This window comes from Chlamydotis macqueenii, chromosome 3 (assembly GCF_036417535.1).
Source record: "Chlamydotis macqueenii isolate bChlMac1 chromosome 3, bChlMac1.mat, whole genome shotgun sequence".
Taxonomy (NCBI): Eukaryota; Metazoa; Chordata; class Aves; order Otidiformes; family Otididae; genus Chlamydotis; species Chlamydotis macqueenii.
In genome coordinates, this window is record NC_141558.1 from 58325032 (window position 1) to 58342070 (window position 17039).

Genomic DNA, 17039 nt, shown 5'->3' on the forward strand with positions numbered 1-17039 from the left:
GTTTTACATCACATTTGTCACTACCAAAACCAAGTTATAATTAATAAGCAATAGGCTTAAAAACCCAAAGGGAAGCATCACCTTAAATCCCCCACAGAAGCACTGCCAGAAGTTTCTTCCTCAAAGATGCACTTCCTGAAATTGTGAAGGATATTCTGCAAATTGTGTTACACTTACAAAAAAAAAAAAAAAACCCAACAAAACAAACCAACCTGCAAGTAGGCAAACATAAACTCTACCTGATTTATTCTTGTTTGCATACATTCAGGATACATGAACTTACATGTATCTATCCAGATCTGTCCATCCAGCCATTTTGATGTTACTGTCATTTCACCCTGCCCAAAGAGCTGGCAGAGTACAGAAAAGAATCATGTGCAAGCTGGGTTCAAGGTATGACCAGTCAATGTTAATAAAGATTCCTAATAAAAGGCTGAACAGCAGACTATGTTGGAGGCCAAATACACTTAGAAGTGTTCATCCAAAAGAAAATAAAGATATATTTTAAAACAGGAGCAAAGTACCTTTTATCTTTTAAAAAGATAAGAAAAAAAGAAACAAGCTAAATCTAAAACATCTGATTCCCTCCCTGGTAGCTTTCTAGAAAGGCTCTCTTCACAAAGTATATCCTAGGCTCCAAATGTATGGATTATATAGTAGAAGCTTTCTACTTCTGGCTTAAAAATATGATTCTCTTATGTTCATCCAAGTACCCTTCCTGACGTGAAACTTCACAGACTCCTGTTTCCAGAGCTCATCCTAGCAGTATCTTCCACACCAACTGAGCTTACCCAGCATTAACTTAAAGCTCTTCCTCTCTGAATGCTTATGACTCTCATTCAGTTATATTCTTAAGACAGAACATTTACAGAAAGTAATTTCTGGAAGTAGCCTACACATAGGCTGATGATACTCTCAGCTTTACTCTCCTTTAACAGGAATTTAGATGAACAAGCCTACCTTCTTCAGATAGAAATGTGCTTTTGATTAATAAGCTCAAAGACTCTTCCTTTTTCTGCCAAGTATGTTGGATTTTTGACCCTACACCTGCATGCACAGAACTCATCCTGTTCTGAAACTGCCTCTTCGCAGCCGTCCTCACACGGGACAGTGGCTTTTCCTTCCTGCTTGTTTTCCTTGTAGTTCCTTACGAAGTAAGCTTCCCAGCACCAGGTCAAGAGTGAATTTGCAGTCAAGCACTTCCACCTTAGGCTTCGTCTCAGCCACTGAAATAGAACATTTTGACAATGTTCCTGAGGAGGGCAATAATTAAGTGGACATTACATATTATACACTAAAATGACATTGAGCTGGTTTTTTTTCCCCACTGTCAGGTTGAGACTATGATCCTCTAACAAATCCCAGCACTTTAACCAGTTCCCTTCCTTTCTGTATTTTTATAAATGGTCATGCTTTCTGTGTGTTGCACATTACATTTTATGTCATTGAGTTTCACCTTGCTGATCTTGAGCTCTTTGTAGCAGTTAATCAAGATCACTCCTCTGCTCCAAATAATAATCTTCTTGCAAGATCTCCCAATTCGGGGTCATCTGACAATTTCAGCAGTTCACCATCCAAGTTCCATCATCCAAACCATGAATGAAAATACTGAGCAGAACTAGGCCTAGATGAGATTTTTGTGCCTCTTCACCTGAAATGCTTTCTCAGCCTGACAATATACTCAACAATGACTTTTCTGCAAATGCTGTTGTTTAAATAGTATGCATCAAACCCCTGGATTTCACTTTTTGCATATTTCCCAAGTTTTCTTACAAAAAAGGTACTTGGGCTGGCATCCAAGCTTTGCCAGAGTCAAGATACAGCACAACCACTGTTTGTAGTGCTTTTAATAATCAAAACAGTGAGGTACTGAAATGTCTTTCTACAGAGTATTATGAGCCAAAAAAATAGTTAACCAAAAAATGGAGATTACAAAAAGAAACCGTATGAGCCAGTTACATGCAACAGCAGGGGACAAGAGACACGGCCAGAGCCTGTCCCATCCTCCTGGGAGAGGATCCCTTCCATTACTGATGACACTGAACTATTTTATTACCAACAGACAGTCCATGATGTTTGAGGTAACGATGAGGTCACAATACTAAAGCAAATCCTCCTTCTGCCAGTCTTGTTCCTTCAGTATTTGATACTAGTAAGTTCATGCTCTTCACAGAACTAAATCTATTTGTAATAATAATTTGTGTGCATCTTAATTACAATCTGAGAATAAATGCTTTAAAGTCAATTCTAGAAAATAAAATTATCACTATTATTATCTAATTCCTGCAGGCTGGCTTCCTTCTCTTTTAAATTAAGTTCAACTGTAGTTCAGCAAGAGGTTGGATTGCTGAAATTGGTTCCACCAGGCTTAAACTGACATTATTAGCATTTGTTTCCAAAGAGATCATTTCAAACAGGTGGCTATCAGATTCCAATTAAGAAGAGAAAAAAGGCATAACAACCTCCACCTTGCCCATTAGCAATTTGCCAACAATTTTGTTCTGCTTTTTGTTCCATGAGTTGCTCAAGCTTAGAATAAACATAATTCCTTTGAGATAAAAAGCTGCTGTGTAAAGTAAATGTCTGGCAAATAGGATTTCTCTCAACAGTTTAATAATGTTTTGCAGCTTTCTAAATGAAGTGTGTATGTATATATAAATTCACATCTGCCGCTATTCAGAAGCTCTGAGACACAGTATTAACAGAATTTACTTGAGAGAGGGGGTATCTACAGGCTCTGGCTGATGAAGTCAACCAGATCTTGCCAGGGCAATTTAGGGGCTGTACATCCCATTCCATCCCTTTTCATGCTTCTCCTGAAGGGGAATTACTTGATACACAACAAAGGTGCTGGCTAGTTCCTCAGCAACTACAGTTCACAAACTGTAATGTTGAAATGAAGAGCAGTATAAATTAATATGCTGTACCATCCACCACAGCAGCCAAGGGGCCAGCATGATTTTGCTCCTACTCTACCTCTTGTAACAGCAAAAGTCTGGCAGAGGTGCACAGTAGAAAAAAAGCAGTAATCTCTTCAACCGCCATAGTAAGATTTGCCAGAGCAAATTTTTGTGGCTATTACCTAGCAAAACAGAGGACTGCTCCCTACGGGGCTCTACACACTACCATAAAACAGAACTGCCTGATCCTATGGCTCATTTGCTATATGCTAATCAGGGTCTGCAACACAGACAGAACTATTAATTTCCTCACAGCTTTTTGTAGCTCCTTTTTGCTACAAGAGCATCTAATTTACATACACTAATAATTTATTTTCATAGCAGTCCTATAAGGAGAGAGGAGATTATTTTACAGACCACTAACTGAGCCAAAGAGAAAATATCTGCTAACTTTGGGTGCTCAACTTGAGATGTGATACAATTTCAGTATGTTAACATTATATAGCCCTTCATGTAGTCAAAGCACAGCTACCAGTGGCCTAAATAGCAGCTGCAACTGCTCAGTACTTCAGCAAATCAGTTCTGAGCCCCTTCTGCCACGCTCCTAGAAAACAAGAGAACATAGCTGTAAGCTTCTATGAAAGTTTAGTTTAAGCAAGAGAACATAGCTGTAAGCTTCTATGAAAGTTTAGTTTAAGCAATTTGACTTGTATTACATCTGATCTCCGTAGCAGACTGAGCTTTATCTATCCTCTCTCCTTTTGCTACTGCATCTCTCACTTCTCATGCCCCTTTCAATTTCCACAACAAATAAGCAAAGAATTCTACATGTTGTACATTGCACAGCTCTGTTTTGAGTCAAAAATAAAAATCAGGGTGTAGAGAAAACAATGGAATGATGATTGTATAATAACATGTATGCTGACAGGAAGGCATTCAAAAGGACAATCTCCATGCTAACATCTTTCAGCTATGTCTCATGTTAGATAATTATTTTATACATGAGCTTTTAAAGAAAAGCAAAAGAGAAACTGCAGAAATATCTAGATGCATTACCACTAATTCTGTTGTTCTGTTAGGTTCTCTTCCTTTCAGCTAACAATCATTAGTGGAAGGAGTAAACTGACATTCTCCATGTAAATAGCTCTGTGCTTTGCTAGTGGGTTGCAAACATATTTGCTGACAGCAAAGGAACAGCGAGAACTGGGCAGGAAAATAGAACAGCAAAAAAAAGAAATTAACAAAATGACCAAATGTATCAATTTCAAAATATTAAGACATAAAGGCATTCTTACAAGTAAAGGCTTACACACAGCTCAAGTTCAGGCAGATGCAGACCCTGAACCTTGTGTCTGAAGAGAATGGCATGAATTGGAATATTCTAGACAGTTAAGGAGAGACAGGAAATATGCCCATCTTGGAGATCAAAAGTCTCTCATAATACAAGATTAATAAAATAGGGCACTTGGTTTTGATAGCTAAGTATTGTCCAATGTAAAAGCATATTAAATAGATCCCTGAGATCAGATCCCAGCTCATCTGATCTTTAACTAACCAGTCATTGGTATGTAAGACATAAGGCAAACAAAGAAATGGAAGCCAGTTTGGGTGACTGGAAAAGACCAAATTACAGAACCTTAAATTACCAGGAAGGCTTTAGGTAAAGAACAAAGAAGTAAACTCACCCTTTCTACACCTCTTACAAAACAAAGATGGGATCTTCCCACTCCAATAAAATACCCTAGAGTACAGACAAAATGAAACAAGAAACAAGAAAGAGCACAGTAGCAGAATTGTGCTCACTGAAAGAAAAAAAAGAGGGAGAGGCATGTTCTGCTAGACAGTCTCTGTGTCATTGAGAATTTCTTATATTCCTATGAGATTTATGGCAAAACTACTATGCAGAACAGTGGGCATTTGGGGCACATAAGGTATAGCTTTTCATTTTGTTTAGGCAAAATGCTAAAACTGATAACTGAAGGAGGAAAAAAAAAAAAAAACCACAAACCAGCAATCTCATCAACTTATTAATACCTGTAAAGGCATTCATTAGCTTTGGGTTGTTTAAAGTAAGTATTCCAATGCCATTGTCTTTTTTGGAGAGGTTGATGGATCCACCAGCAAACTGCTGAAGTTTCTTCTTTATCAATTCTTCTTCATAACCATGAGCACCACTATAAAGTGACACCCTTCTCTGTTGTACTATTCTTTCCTTTGTAGTCTGAAGTAAGTTCTTCCACAGGGAAATGGCCATTTCTGGAAATAAATAGGGGGAAAATACAATCAGGAAATTTCCTTTGAGATCCATCTCAGTGGAGGGAAGCAGGATAGCAGAAACTAATACAAAGGTGATGCAGTCACCAAAGTCTACAGAAATCACTGCAGACTGTGTTTGCAAAGTTCTTAGTTTGGACCTGTGTGATGGTGTGCTTCCTCCTCCCCGACCCTGACCATTTTTCCCGTAACCCTGCTCAAGCAATAACCACCAGTGGCAGTCATGATGGATGTGTCTGGTCATAATGGTTGCATCCAGCTCAAAGCAGATTTTGGGGAGACAGAAAACACCACAATAGCAAGACAGTAGCCAAGGGATGGTGATGCACCCACCTAACCACAGGGCTGTTCAATGTTCAACTCAAGCCAAATTTGGAAGAAACTACCATCTGTAGTCAGCATGCAACAATGACTACGAATCAATTATCTTACTCCATAAATAATAAGGAGCCCAAGAACCCTTTGAGCTTTCCTGCACAGCAGCAGGCTGCACGCCAGGATCTCCCCTTGAGTAGGGATGCCTCTCAAGGTTACTCCTCGAGGTTGAGAGAATCCTTATTGCATCAGATACTTGGTAAGTGAATTGAGAATAAGAGCACTGAAACTTTGAAATCTTAGCTAAGTGACAGAAAGGATTGATTGTCCACATACAGTCCCTTAGACATAAACCGTTGGCCAAGTCTGGGACTAGGACTGGATCCAGTGACACCTAGGTTCCTTTCTGAGAAGTTTAGAAAGCAAGGGGGTCATTTCTGAATCTCATGACTCAATGGGAGAGTCTTCCTGACAGTTTTGTCTGACCCTGTTTTCTATGCAGTAAATAATCCAGTTTGCCTTGTCATCAAATCTTGTTAAACCACTGGAATATTTACTATCAAACTTCATCAACTCACTATTTTATATCAATAAAATATATTGTTGCTTCACTCTTATGAGTGAAGTGCATCACGCCATCCATGAAAACGTACTCTCACAAAGTCAATAGAAGGAGTTTTATGAAGTTATTTTAGTAGTTAAGCCAGAAATTAGCATCTTTTAAAGTCTTTTTTCCTAAAAATTACTCAAAAGTATTTGGGTGCAGAACATCAAAGAGGCTCAAGAATTGTCGTGAGATACTTACATATTCCATTAGACCAGCTTACTCTGTACTAATCTTCCAAATTCTCCCCCTTCCACAAAAAAAAAAAAAAAAACCCACCACAAAATCCCCCCACCACCACCACCTGTGTTGGAGAAGAAATCCTGTCAAAGCCCCTAGTTTTCAGGATTTGGATCTCCTGCTTTTCTGTAAGCAACTATTATACTGCAAGATCTGTCTGAGAGAAATACATGAGGAACAGAAAAATTAAGAACCAAAGACTATTCCCATATCGAGGTCTGTTTGCTGTCACCTAATTCCATTAACACATTTATCAGACTCCATCTTAAAACTAATTAGACTTCCTAGCCTCTGGTAGCTATATGTTTTTCCCAGTCATTCCAGTAGCTCTTGTTCCACTTTGAATTGATCTCACTTGGACATAGAACACCAGAATCTCTGCAGTACCTCAAAGGAGGAAAAGTGTACAACAGTATTATACACAGAGCATCACACTTACCTTTTATACAGCTATGTAATATTGGTAGTCTGTTTCTACGTACACATACACCATAGCTTATTCCTCTACTATTTCCACTCTACAATGTATGCAGGTATACTAGGAAATAACAAGGAAGTCATTATCAAATATTATTCTTGATCTGTGGCTCTGCCTTATTTTATTTACTTTGGAAAAGGGTCTACTGGAAAAAGTGGCTCACAAGTGATGTGAAAGAAATAGGGTAAAGCCTAAACTGGAGACTGCCAATGTGAAAAAGAAATCATCTAAGAAGCCACTTAGAATGGGAAGTAAAAGGACTGCCACAGGATACAGAAAAAGGTTTGTTAGAGTAAAATATTGTGATTTGTTAGACTAGTCCTAGCTTTGCTCCAACTCCCTTTTTAGTGAATGCAGCTGTTCAGAAGACATGGTAGATGCTAATTTTTTTGAGAACTGGGAAAAGACCATCTTTGTTTCTTAATCATATTTGGCAGAAACAAGTCTTCCAAAACTCACAAGAAGCTCCTGGAAAGTTTTTCTAAGGTGAACCCAGAACACAAACATGTTCACTGAGATAGAATTTGGTGACAGCTATGTTTAATGCTGTGTTCAGGGCATCTTACAGTTTACAGATTTAATTTTGAAAACATTAATATCCACATGAACAAGCAAACACTTATTAAAAAAACACATACAATTAGTTTATAATGAAAGAAGTGAACAATCCTGCCAGGTGTACACTTATCTCTAGCTGCACCATCCCACACTGACGTGGAAAATGCTTCTGTTGGGACAGGTATAATCTTGATCAAAACGGAGGTGAAGTCTGCACAGCAACCACATTATGGGATGCAGAGGAGTATGCATTGTACCAATTTCAAAGAGAACCACCTAAGCTAGTACAGTCATACCTGTCCTACCACATCACATCCACCAATACAGCACTATCTCACAAATTCAACACAAAGAAACTAGGAAGGCCTATACAAACCTATGCATTATAAGATCATATACACTGCAGCAGGTAAAGGGATAATTTTTTTAACATCTTGTGAGACACTTTGAAGTGTCTTGAGTGCCATACTAAATTCAAGGTTTTAATCTGTCACAATCAACTTTTCTACACTCAAGTACAAACTAATAAAACTAATTAAAATTTAATCAAGTTTAAAATTTGATTGAATACCAGATTCATTACTTCATAAATAATATCATCCAACTGCTGCCGCACCCCAACACTCTCCATCTATGCACATTCTGATACTATCTGCAACATTTCAGCCATCACCTTTCAGAGCTTTAAAATGGCTTCTCTTGGTAAAATTTTATTTAAGAGTGAAAACAGGTTTCCAAAGCTCATTTCTCAGCTAAATTATTCTTTTTATATTCAGACTCTCAGAAGAGAAATAGCCTTTCATTTTCTCTAAAACTTTAGTAGTCATTCACCAACATACATTCCTGCAATAAAACCTTCCATCCAGCTACTAGTTTTTGCTCAGGACAGAACAAACATTAAAAACGTGGATAGTGCAGTCTCTCGTTGCAAAGTGTAGCTTGAACAACTAGCTCCCAATTTTTAATGAACACAAAGCCTCCCCAGTCCTCATATTTTATTATCTAGGAAGCCATGATGATTGGCTTGAAAGCAAAGGGGGAAAAAAAAAAAAAAAAAAAAAAAAAAAAAAAAAGCCTTTTCTGATAACTTCATTCCATGTCAAGTTATACTTGTTTTATTACTTTTATATTACCTAGATTTCACATGTCAAAAAATGTACAGAGCAAAACAAACTTAAGATATGGAAATTTTATTCTACCAAAAAAAAAAAAAAAGAAAAAAGAAAAAAGAAAAAAAAAGAAAAAGAGTCTGTCATTTTCAACTGCATAGTTATATGCATTAACAGCTCTTTAATATTATCACTATGGTAATAAAGAGCATCAGTAAGTGCAGGATTAGAAAACAAATTGGACATCACTGCCTGCTGATCATGACTCACGATTAATGACTCATGCAAGGTATTATCATTGAATTATTTTCTTTAAAACCATCTCTTACAGTACCAGTCAGTACCCAGTCCTTTCTTAATAAAAAACAGGATTATTTTAACAGTTCAGCCTGAGAAAGCTAACCACTCAGGAAAAGTGTGATATTTAAGCTACAGCTCTCTCAAACTAAAGGGATTTCTGCTGATCTCTGACAAATGACATCCAAAATTTCAACCAGTATGGAGCACTCGCAGTCCACAGCATGACTGAGACTGATTTTTCTGTGCTGGAAGTGAAAGTAATGCAAGAGAAAGATGTTGCAGTAACCCACCCAATGTTGTAGGACGAGTCAAGAGAATTTATTACACTAAAATGTTCGAATTCTCAGTTTAACATAATTATGTCCATTTCAATGCACTTACAGAAATGAAGCCTTAGTTTAATTTAAAAAGTCAGACATGCTATCCCCATTAACATCTGTAGCACACCCAGTTTAGGCATAGTTTTAATAGTGAAAAAAAACTCTGGCAGTACAGGAGTAACAAACACTACTGGCAATTAGCATCTTTCACATGTTTTAAGGAGTGCTATAGCTTTACTTATCACTGGTGACAACTAAGGGATAAGCTGATAGTATGGATATCACTAGTTGTTCATTACACAGTTATTGTACTTCTTACATAAACCAACAGTTTAAATCCTATTTGGCACTCAAGTGATTTTATAACACCCTTGCCTGTGGGCTAGCAGACTGGGTTAATAGGAACACATATCAAATGTCAACACTTCAGTAGCAAAGGAATGATACACATTATGCAAGAGCAATGCATGTATCTGCATGAAGATGCTCACACACAACGTATGTATTTTTGTGTATGCATATGTATCAGAGGCCTACTGAAAGCCTCTGATAACTGCCTAGTTAAAATTCAGCTCTTACGATGTTAATAATAAAATAATAGGATAACACCAGCACTAATATTCCCTAACTGAGCAGATTCTTTAGGAAACTAATAAACCCCAACTTTTGAACAAGCATATTTGCCCTCGTCATTCACCACCTCCCTGTTGCAACCCTAGTTTTTCTCTTACACACTGTATCAAACAGCTACCTCCAGCAATGTTGCCAGTTGCAATTGCCAGCAAGCATAAAGGCAGCCCACCAGAGCACGGGGTAAGGGATGTAGGTAGCACTTCCAGGGTGGGTAGAAGAACTAAGGCAAACCAGAGGAGTGGGCACCGGGAGCCCAAACACGCATTTGCACTGCACGCCCAAACAAGAAACACTGCACTACAGAGCAGCTACACAGAAAATAATCAGCAAGTTAAAATGCACGAGAAGGGAAAATTCCAGCTCAAAGACAGTGCCTGAATTATTGACACAAGTCAGGGAAAAAGAAAATGGGGAGAAAAGATGCAGGCATGTGTTTTGAATATGCCAGGGAAATAAGCGTGCCCTTTCATGTGGGGTGACAGGTGTGATGTGCAGATACAGACTTGCGAGTCACCTGCAAAAAAAAAACATCCACTGAATTTGGGGTTTTGGATGAAGGTATTCCGAGATAAAGTGTAGCAGAAATAAAGGGATTCAACACACAAAATCCATGAAAGAAATCTCAAGGAGAGGAAAATATTCAAATGACATCACAAAAAAAACAATTAGAAAGGCACTTTTGTGACACTGCCAAAGGCATCAAAGGCAGCTGACAGGTCAAGCAGCACAGGAGAACATGACTTGATGGAGACCTTCAGCAGCTGCAGTTTCAGTGACAAGCACTGAAGCGTGAAGACAGGGCATGGAGAAAGGGATAGAAAATGTGAACTGAAGATGATGATGAGATGATTCACAGTTCAACCCTGTGTGTGTGTCTTAACAGTCACTGCAGAAGGCGCTCATCTGTACTAGAGAGCAGTGCGCATCATTGTCGGATGCTTCACTGGGTTTCTGCAGTGACTGACTAACGAATGGAAAGCAAGGGGTGACCCAACGTTGAGGACTGGCACAACTGACCCTACAATGTGAAAGCAGATGAAAGAGCAGAGAGTGAAAGAGAAATATAACTAAAACATGAAAATAATCCATCTGTACAAAGAGAAGTAGGTTGAAAATGAGTGAAAATCATTAACACCAACTGACTGGAACCTGGGACAGTGGGCTAGCAGGTGATTGGGGTTGGGAGGAGGGGGAGAAATTCCACTGTTGGACAGAGAGAAGGAATTCAGAAACAGCAAGATCAAAGGGGGCCAAGCCTGGATGCAAATCAGTGAAGAGGAGTCACTGGACCTTGCCTTCAGATAGAAGAAAGGTGTAGGAGGGAGGTCTCACCTGTAGGGTTACTCCCCAGCACTGGCTCAACAGGCCACTGTTGCCAGCTGCTTGTAACCACTCCTCACTTGAACATTACAGAACCCTCCCTCTACCTCATCCACTTACGCATCTCTCTTCTTTCCTTCAGTGATGTGTGGGTTAGGTTAACTGAAACACCTCACCTGACAGGTTCTTCCCACTCTAATAATTACCAGCTGAGGCAAGCTGAGGGGAGTCACCTCTCCAGCAGGAAGAAAGCAGCAAGCACATCTTAAGCACGTTAAGGGATCGGCAGCAGGAAACCTACTGATTAAACTTAACTTACAAACACAGAAACTAAACAAAGCTTGTGAAATTCTGCCTCCCCAAGAAGGAAATGCATCTCCTCTATGGGAATCTCTACACAAAGCAGGAACTCCTACCAAGTTCAACAGGAGCCACCTCAAGCTCATGTCTTTTGCAAGATGCCATGGCTCTCAAACTTGCTGAACCCCGTTCAAGTTTTTAGTACATTGTTGACAAATCATGTGGGATCAATAGTCAGTTCAGCGTGAAGTACTTAGAGCTTTGTGACTCCTCTAAAAGAGGGCCTTAGAAGTAGCTGGTATTATAAAAGACAGGTTTTTTAGCCTCTATATTGCTGTTGAGAAGAGAATAAAAAGTTTTGGCCTCCTAGATCTAGATATCAGCATTAGAAACATTACCTGTCCAGAAGCTGAGAGAACAAGAAGTGAGATGATGTCCAAAATAACTAACTGCAATGGCTTCAAATCATCCACATGTGAAATAAAAACAAATTGTGGAAAAAAAAAAAACAAAACTTTGTCTGTGGTTTCAAACTGGCCTATCCTTTACACCTCTTTTCTGCTTCTACTTGTCTTTCTTCCTTGTTTTTTCATTGTTTCTGAGTAGCTCAATTACAGGGCTAGCAAGCTATGTGTTTTCCACATGATCTGTTCTTTGTTTAGTTTTGTATTTTTTAATGGTCCCTGCAGGCTAAGGTTTAGACGTGAATTGTTTCTCTGTTCCTAACCAATTATATACTCTTTTAATCACATTTTAATTACTCTGAAGACCTAGTAAACAAATCTCATAGAAACATACCCAAGTCCAGTGAAAAATAATGGCATTCAAGGATGCAAAACAGCTGACAAAAGAAGTCTTTCCATAAATACCCATGACACTGCCTAAAAGATTTGGGTTTGGTCACATGGCGAGTACAAGATCTTGAGTTTCACAGCTGAAAGCGAGAGCAAGAATCCGTTATCTTCTGCACAAAGTACCCAGGCCATTTATTTTTTAATGCTTTGATCTAAAGAGGTTCTCTTTACCTCTGTCAGCAAAAGACCCTCCGTAGCAGTGACAGAAAACACTTATAAGTTCACCTAAAGCTCACTGCCTACTAGGTGTATTTTGGACACCTTTAAAATGAACAGATGTGCTACTGCACAGGAATGGAAGTGAACGATTCACCATTCACTTTTTAGTCACCAAATCCAAAAGCATAAAAATTATAAGGATTAATTAATTCTAGCTGCAACTACAAATACTGATGCTTTCCCAAGGATTAATTTGCCTTGAAAACTGTAAGAAGTTTCACAGTCAAGCAGTGCTCTGAATTCCACTTTGAACATTTTTCTTTACCATTGCTCTCCTTACCACCACCACCAGTAAATGCTCTTGCTGACAGCAACAGCAAAAGTCCATCCTGGTGTCAGAACTGGCCACGCAGCACGATTCTCAAAGGAGTATCTCCTGCTCCCCTCTGACGGCACTGGGAACTAGCAGAAGTACGCTAGGACAGCGTGTGGCTCCTTGGCTCTATACACTAAATTTCGGGAAGCAAACAAATCCTGCATGGTACCGCCCTAGGAAGAAAGTGAAGACTTGAGGGGAGAAGGGGGGAAACTTCTTCCCCAGCAGATGTTTCTTGCTGCTGACCTTGTGTGATGCCAAAATCCCGACAAGTGCACTGTAGCCCTTGGTCTGACCCAGGCAAGTATTCCTGGAACAGACCATATTTTTTATTTATGTACGTGTTTCAAATCAATAGCCAAGGGAGGGCTCCGTGCCGAGCGGAGCCGAAGGGGGCAGTAACCAGCTGTTCCCAAAATAAGACCCGAAGTCTCTGGGCTGAAGCCGAGCAAGAGCATAACATTTTTCCAGCAGAAACCCCACCGGCCGCTCCAACACCAGCGAGGCCGCCCCGCCTCTGCCCCAGGCACCCAGCGGCCCCGCGGCAACCGGACCCGGCCGCACCGCGCCTCCCGCCCGGTCTCACGGCAGCTGCCGCCGCCAGGCCCGGGCCCGCTCTTCGGCCTGACGCCCCGGACAGCCCCTACCCTTCCCCTTCGCAAGCCCCAGGGCCTCGCCGAGGCCCCGAGCCGCCTCGGTAGCCCCGGCCTCCCCCCGCCCCGCGGTCGCGGCGAGCCGCCAGGGACAGCTGCCGAGCGCCGCAGGCCCCAGGCCGGCCGGGGGGGAAGGGGAGGCCCGCGGCCGGGCACTGACCTGGCCTCACCACTCACTCTTCCCCGTCGCCGGTCGGGCAGCGGCGGGCGGTGCTGCGAGGAAAACGGCCCCGCCGGGAACCGCCGCCACGCAGGGCCGGGCCGGGCCGCCGGGGCCCAGCTTTGCGCAGGGGTGAGGCTGGGCCGAGGCGCCTGGGCCGGGCCTGCAGCCCCGCCGTGTGGAGCAGGGGGTGCCGGGGCAGCCCCTAGGGCGAAGCGAAGGTGATTAAAGAGAATACTGAGGTCCTGCGAGCCCGATGCTGGCTTGGGGCCGGGGGCCGGCAGCCGGGCAGCCTGAGCCACGGCAGGGAAGCAGTGTCCATTACTCGGTGCCACATCCACTCATGGGTGACCCCAGGCACCGAGAAATCGGCCTGAATTTAAGCAGTTTTGCCGCAGAAGATGCTTGTTAGCGCCGAGATTGCTAAGTACCACATGAGTACGTCTTTTTTTTTTTTTTTTTTTGTTTCCTGCACCAGTAGCCTGCATGGCTAAAAAGCAAGCCCAAGATTTCTATCCAATCCAGTGTAATTAAAGACACTAATTTCTCTGCCATCCTAGAACAACATCTCACCTCAGGTTGGTCGAGTTAGGATACACGCCTCTGCCAGAAGGATTCAGCCCGCAGCGAAGCAGCTGCTCACTGACCTCCTGCCACGCTTGCTCTCCCCGGTGTTACACTGCCTGGAGGAGAGCACGAATGCTTTATTCGTGCTGCTATAAAGAAAGACTGGGGCTCTCCATCTTCATGTGTATCTACTTTGTCCATCAGCCCAAGCGTGGGCCCATTCCAGCAGACATGCCCCTGGCCGCTGCCTCCACAGTTTCAGGTGCTGCTCGCCTGCACCCGAGCTCTGGCACCTGGGCCAAAGTGCTGAGTCAGCTGCAAACTACCCCGGCATCAAAAGGGAGTAATCCTTAAGCTGTAAGTTTGTGTAAACTTAGAGTTGGCATAAAAAGACCAGTGCACACAGCCCTACCCTCTCTGCCCATCCCCTGGCTGTTGGTTTATCCTGTTGGAAGAACATGTGCTGCCACATCAGAAGACAGACCAAAAGAAATAAATGCAGATCACTTTCTGTGTTCAAAGCAATATGCATAAGCAAGCCAGTCCTTGTTACTACATTCTTATTAATACATATACATAAGATGACTCAGTTTTCAGTATTTGTAGCATGGCTGAAAGATGTATCCGGAAATACATCTTCTCCACCTTTATTAAAGCTGTTTTTCAACCCAACTGTCAATACAAATGTCCCATAGTTGGTCTAGTTGATTAAATATTATGATTTAACATGTAGAGGGTTTCAATTAATCACATATTTGGAAAAACAAAATCTTTGCACCCTGAACAGATATTTTTAATTGTGTATTGTTAAGAGAATCCTGTGAGAATATGAAATATTCTAGTCCTAGGTGGCAATATCTTTATAGAACAGAAGGATTCATTCCCTTATTACCATGCTCCCAGTATAAACAGAAATATTGCAACAGGAAAGCTTGCCTCTTATCTTTCATCTTGAGTTCACAAGATTTTTTTTCCAGCAGGATTCAGTCCTGCATTTGTTTCTGGGAAACCTTAGTACCAAATTAGAAATCTGTGTGAGTGAAGCAGCTCTCACCAGGTTCTCCTCCAAGCCCTTGTCCCGTTTGCAGCAGAGCAATGCCCAGACATGTCCCAGCTACCTCCTAGGCAGAGGAGAGTGATGGTGGTGGGAAGCTCGTGGTTTTCTAGGTAACATATTGCCACCTAGCAGCACTTGGTGAAAGTAGCATAAACCTGACCTTCAGCTCCATAAACATCATTTTGCCTCACTTTTGTGTTTATTATGTTGTATCATATACAGCATGATGATTAGAATAGGATGTACTAAGAGTGCAGAATGAGGACTGTAAGAAAACGAACAGACAAATGGAATCCTCTTTGAAAAGAGGCACTAAAAACCCCTTACAAGTTGTAACTTCCAGCAGGATGGTGACACTGGTCCCTGCATGTTTGACTGTACAATAAGGAAAAAAAAAGGGGAAAAAAGGAAAAAAAAAGTGAGAAAAAAAGTGCACAATCCTGCAAATTTTATTATTCTTGTTCATGCAAATAATCCTGCTGATTTCAATAACACTTCCTCCTTGCATTGCTAAAGCAGTACTGCCCTAGGACAGTCAGGTCACCACCTGAATTTTTTAGTATATTCCCATTCTCTATCACTGACCCAGAAGCTGGCGATGGTGTACTGGCTAAAAGAGCAATGCCTCACTCTCAGATCCAGGGCTGCCAGACTGAAATATTGAATTCCAATAGATACAGAGCTCCCTGGTGCTATTTTTACAAACTCCTTTCAGAGCCATGGAGCAAACTGATGACAGATCCAGGCTTAGATCTCAGGAATTATTGGATACTAACCGACACATAACCCCACAGTCAGTTCATAGAGGGTCTCTTGACTGTAATTTTTAGGACTGTTACACTCTGTCTGGAAGTGTAACAGGCTAAAGAATGGCCTAATCCACACTCCAGAGACTAAATCCACAAAAATTATGCAGGTACCTGCATTCTATTTCTAAATTTCTGTAATATTTCTAAAATTTAGATTTCTGGATTCAGAATCATGGTATTCAGTTTCTCCTCACTGCCTGGACCTGGAGGCTCTCAAATCCCGTTGGTGACTGGCAGCTGTAATTCATAGGAAGAGACAATTTATATCAGGCTAGCTAACAAGACTACCACCCCAGCTGTCTCTCCTGTCCCCACTATGGATATCTGAAATACCCCTGAGCTGCTGCAGCTTTCTAAACACAGCCGTGCATGCCAAGTTAAATTTGGTTTGATTTCGTTAGGCAGGGGCTGGCTGGGGACAGGTCAGTCACCATGCATACCTTGGGACTGCAGCCTTATCAGGCACTCGTATGTCAGCCTGCCCACCTCATGAATCAAAGCCACCAGCATGTGAGACCTGGGTTGTTTCCCATACAAGATTTGGTGACTGGACATGTCTGCAAAGGGCTCAGCTCTTGACAGGTAGGTCCTACCCATCCTACCACGACATGTTGATTCCATGTTCTCTGCCCACGTTGTTTAAAGGTCTCCTCTTGCGGGCCCTGTGAGACCTATCAGACCTGACCCTGGGCTCCACCAAGACATGGCTGGAAGAAGAAGCAAAGAAACACTCTCCTCTTGTAGCACAGCATGGGAAGCATCACCCAGCAGGGCTGAATGCCCTCTTCTGCCCAAACAAACCAGCTCATTTCTCTGAGGAAGGTGCTCTGGTCAGCAGTCTAGGGTGTGTTGTGAGGAAGCTGAGGGAACGGAGCCCAGGCCTCCATGCCGAAAGCTGTTTGACTTGATGTAACATGATGAAATATTCATCAAGCCAGAGAGCAGGAGAGAGGTTCGACATGGCCACAGCTTGGGGTTTGCTCACCTTCTCAGTGACCCAGCAAATATTGATGTATTTAAACATTTATAGCTACTTAGGTTATTGCATGCAGC

The 17039-nt window shown here is 41.6% G+C and overlaps 1 protein-coding gene across 3 annotated transcripts in view; it reads right to left on the minus strand.

Moving 5' to 3' along the window:
- The window catches only part of ECHDC1 (ethylmalonyl-CoA decarboxylase 1), a 44322-nt gene extending 30632 nt beyond the window's left edge, over positions 1–13690 (minus strand). The window contains exons 1-3 of one of the 3 annotated variants that reach the window (XM_086745375.1): positions 4935–5060; positions 4586–4641; positions 961–1226 (exon numbers count right to left, since the gene is read on the minus strand). In XM_086745375.1, the coding sequence (XP_086601501.1) occupies positions 961–1066 (106 nt within the window). In that variant the 5' untranslated portion in view covers positions 1067–1226; positions 4586–4641; positions 4935–5060. Of the gene's footprint in view, positions 1–960; positions 1227–3956; positions 4039–4585; positions 4642–4934; positions 5157–13553 lie in introns of those variants that run through there. The other 2 variants (XM_086745374.1, XM_086745376.1) reach the window with 2 other exon arrangements.
- Positions 13691–17039: the final 3349 nt, after the last annotated feature.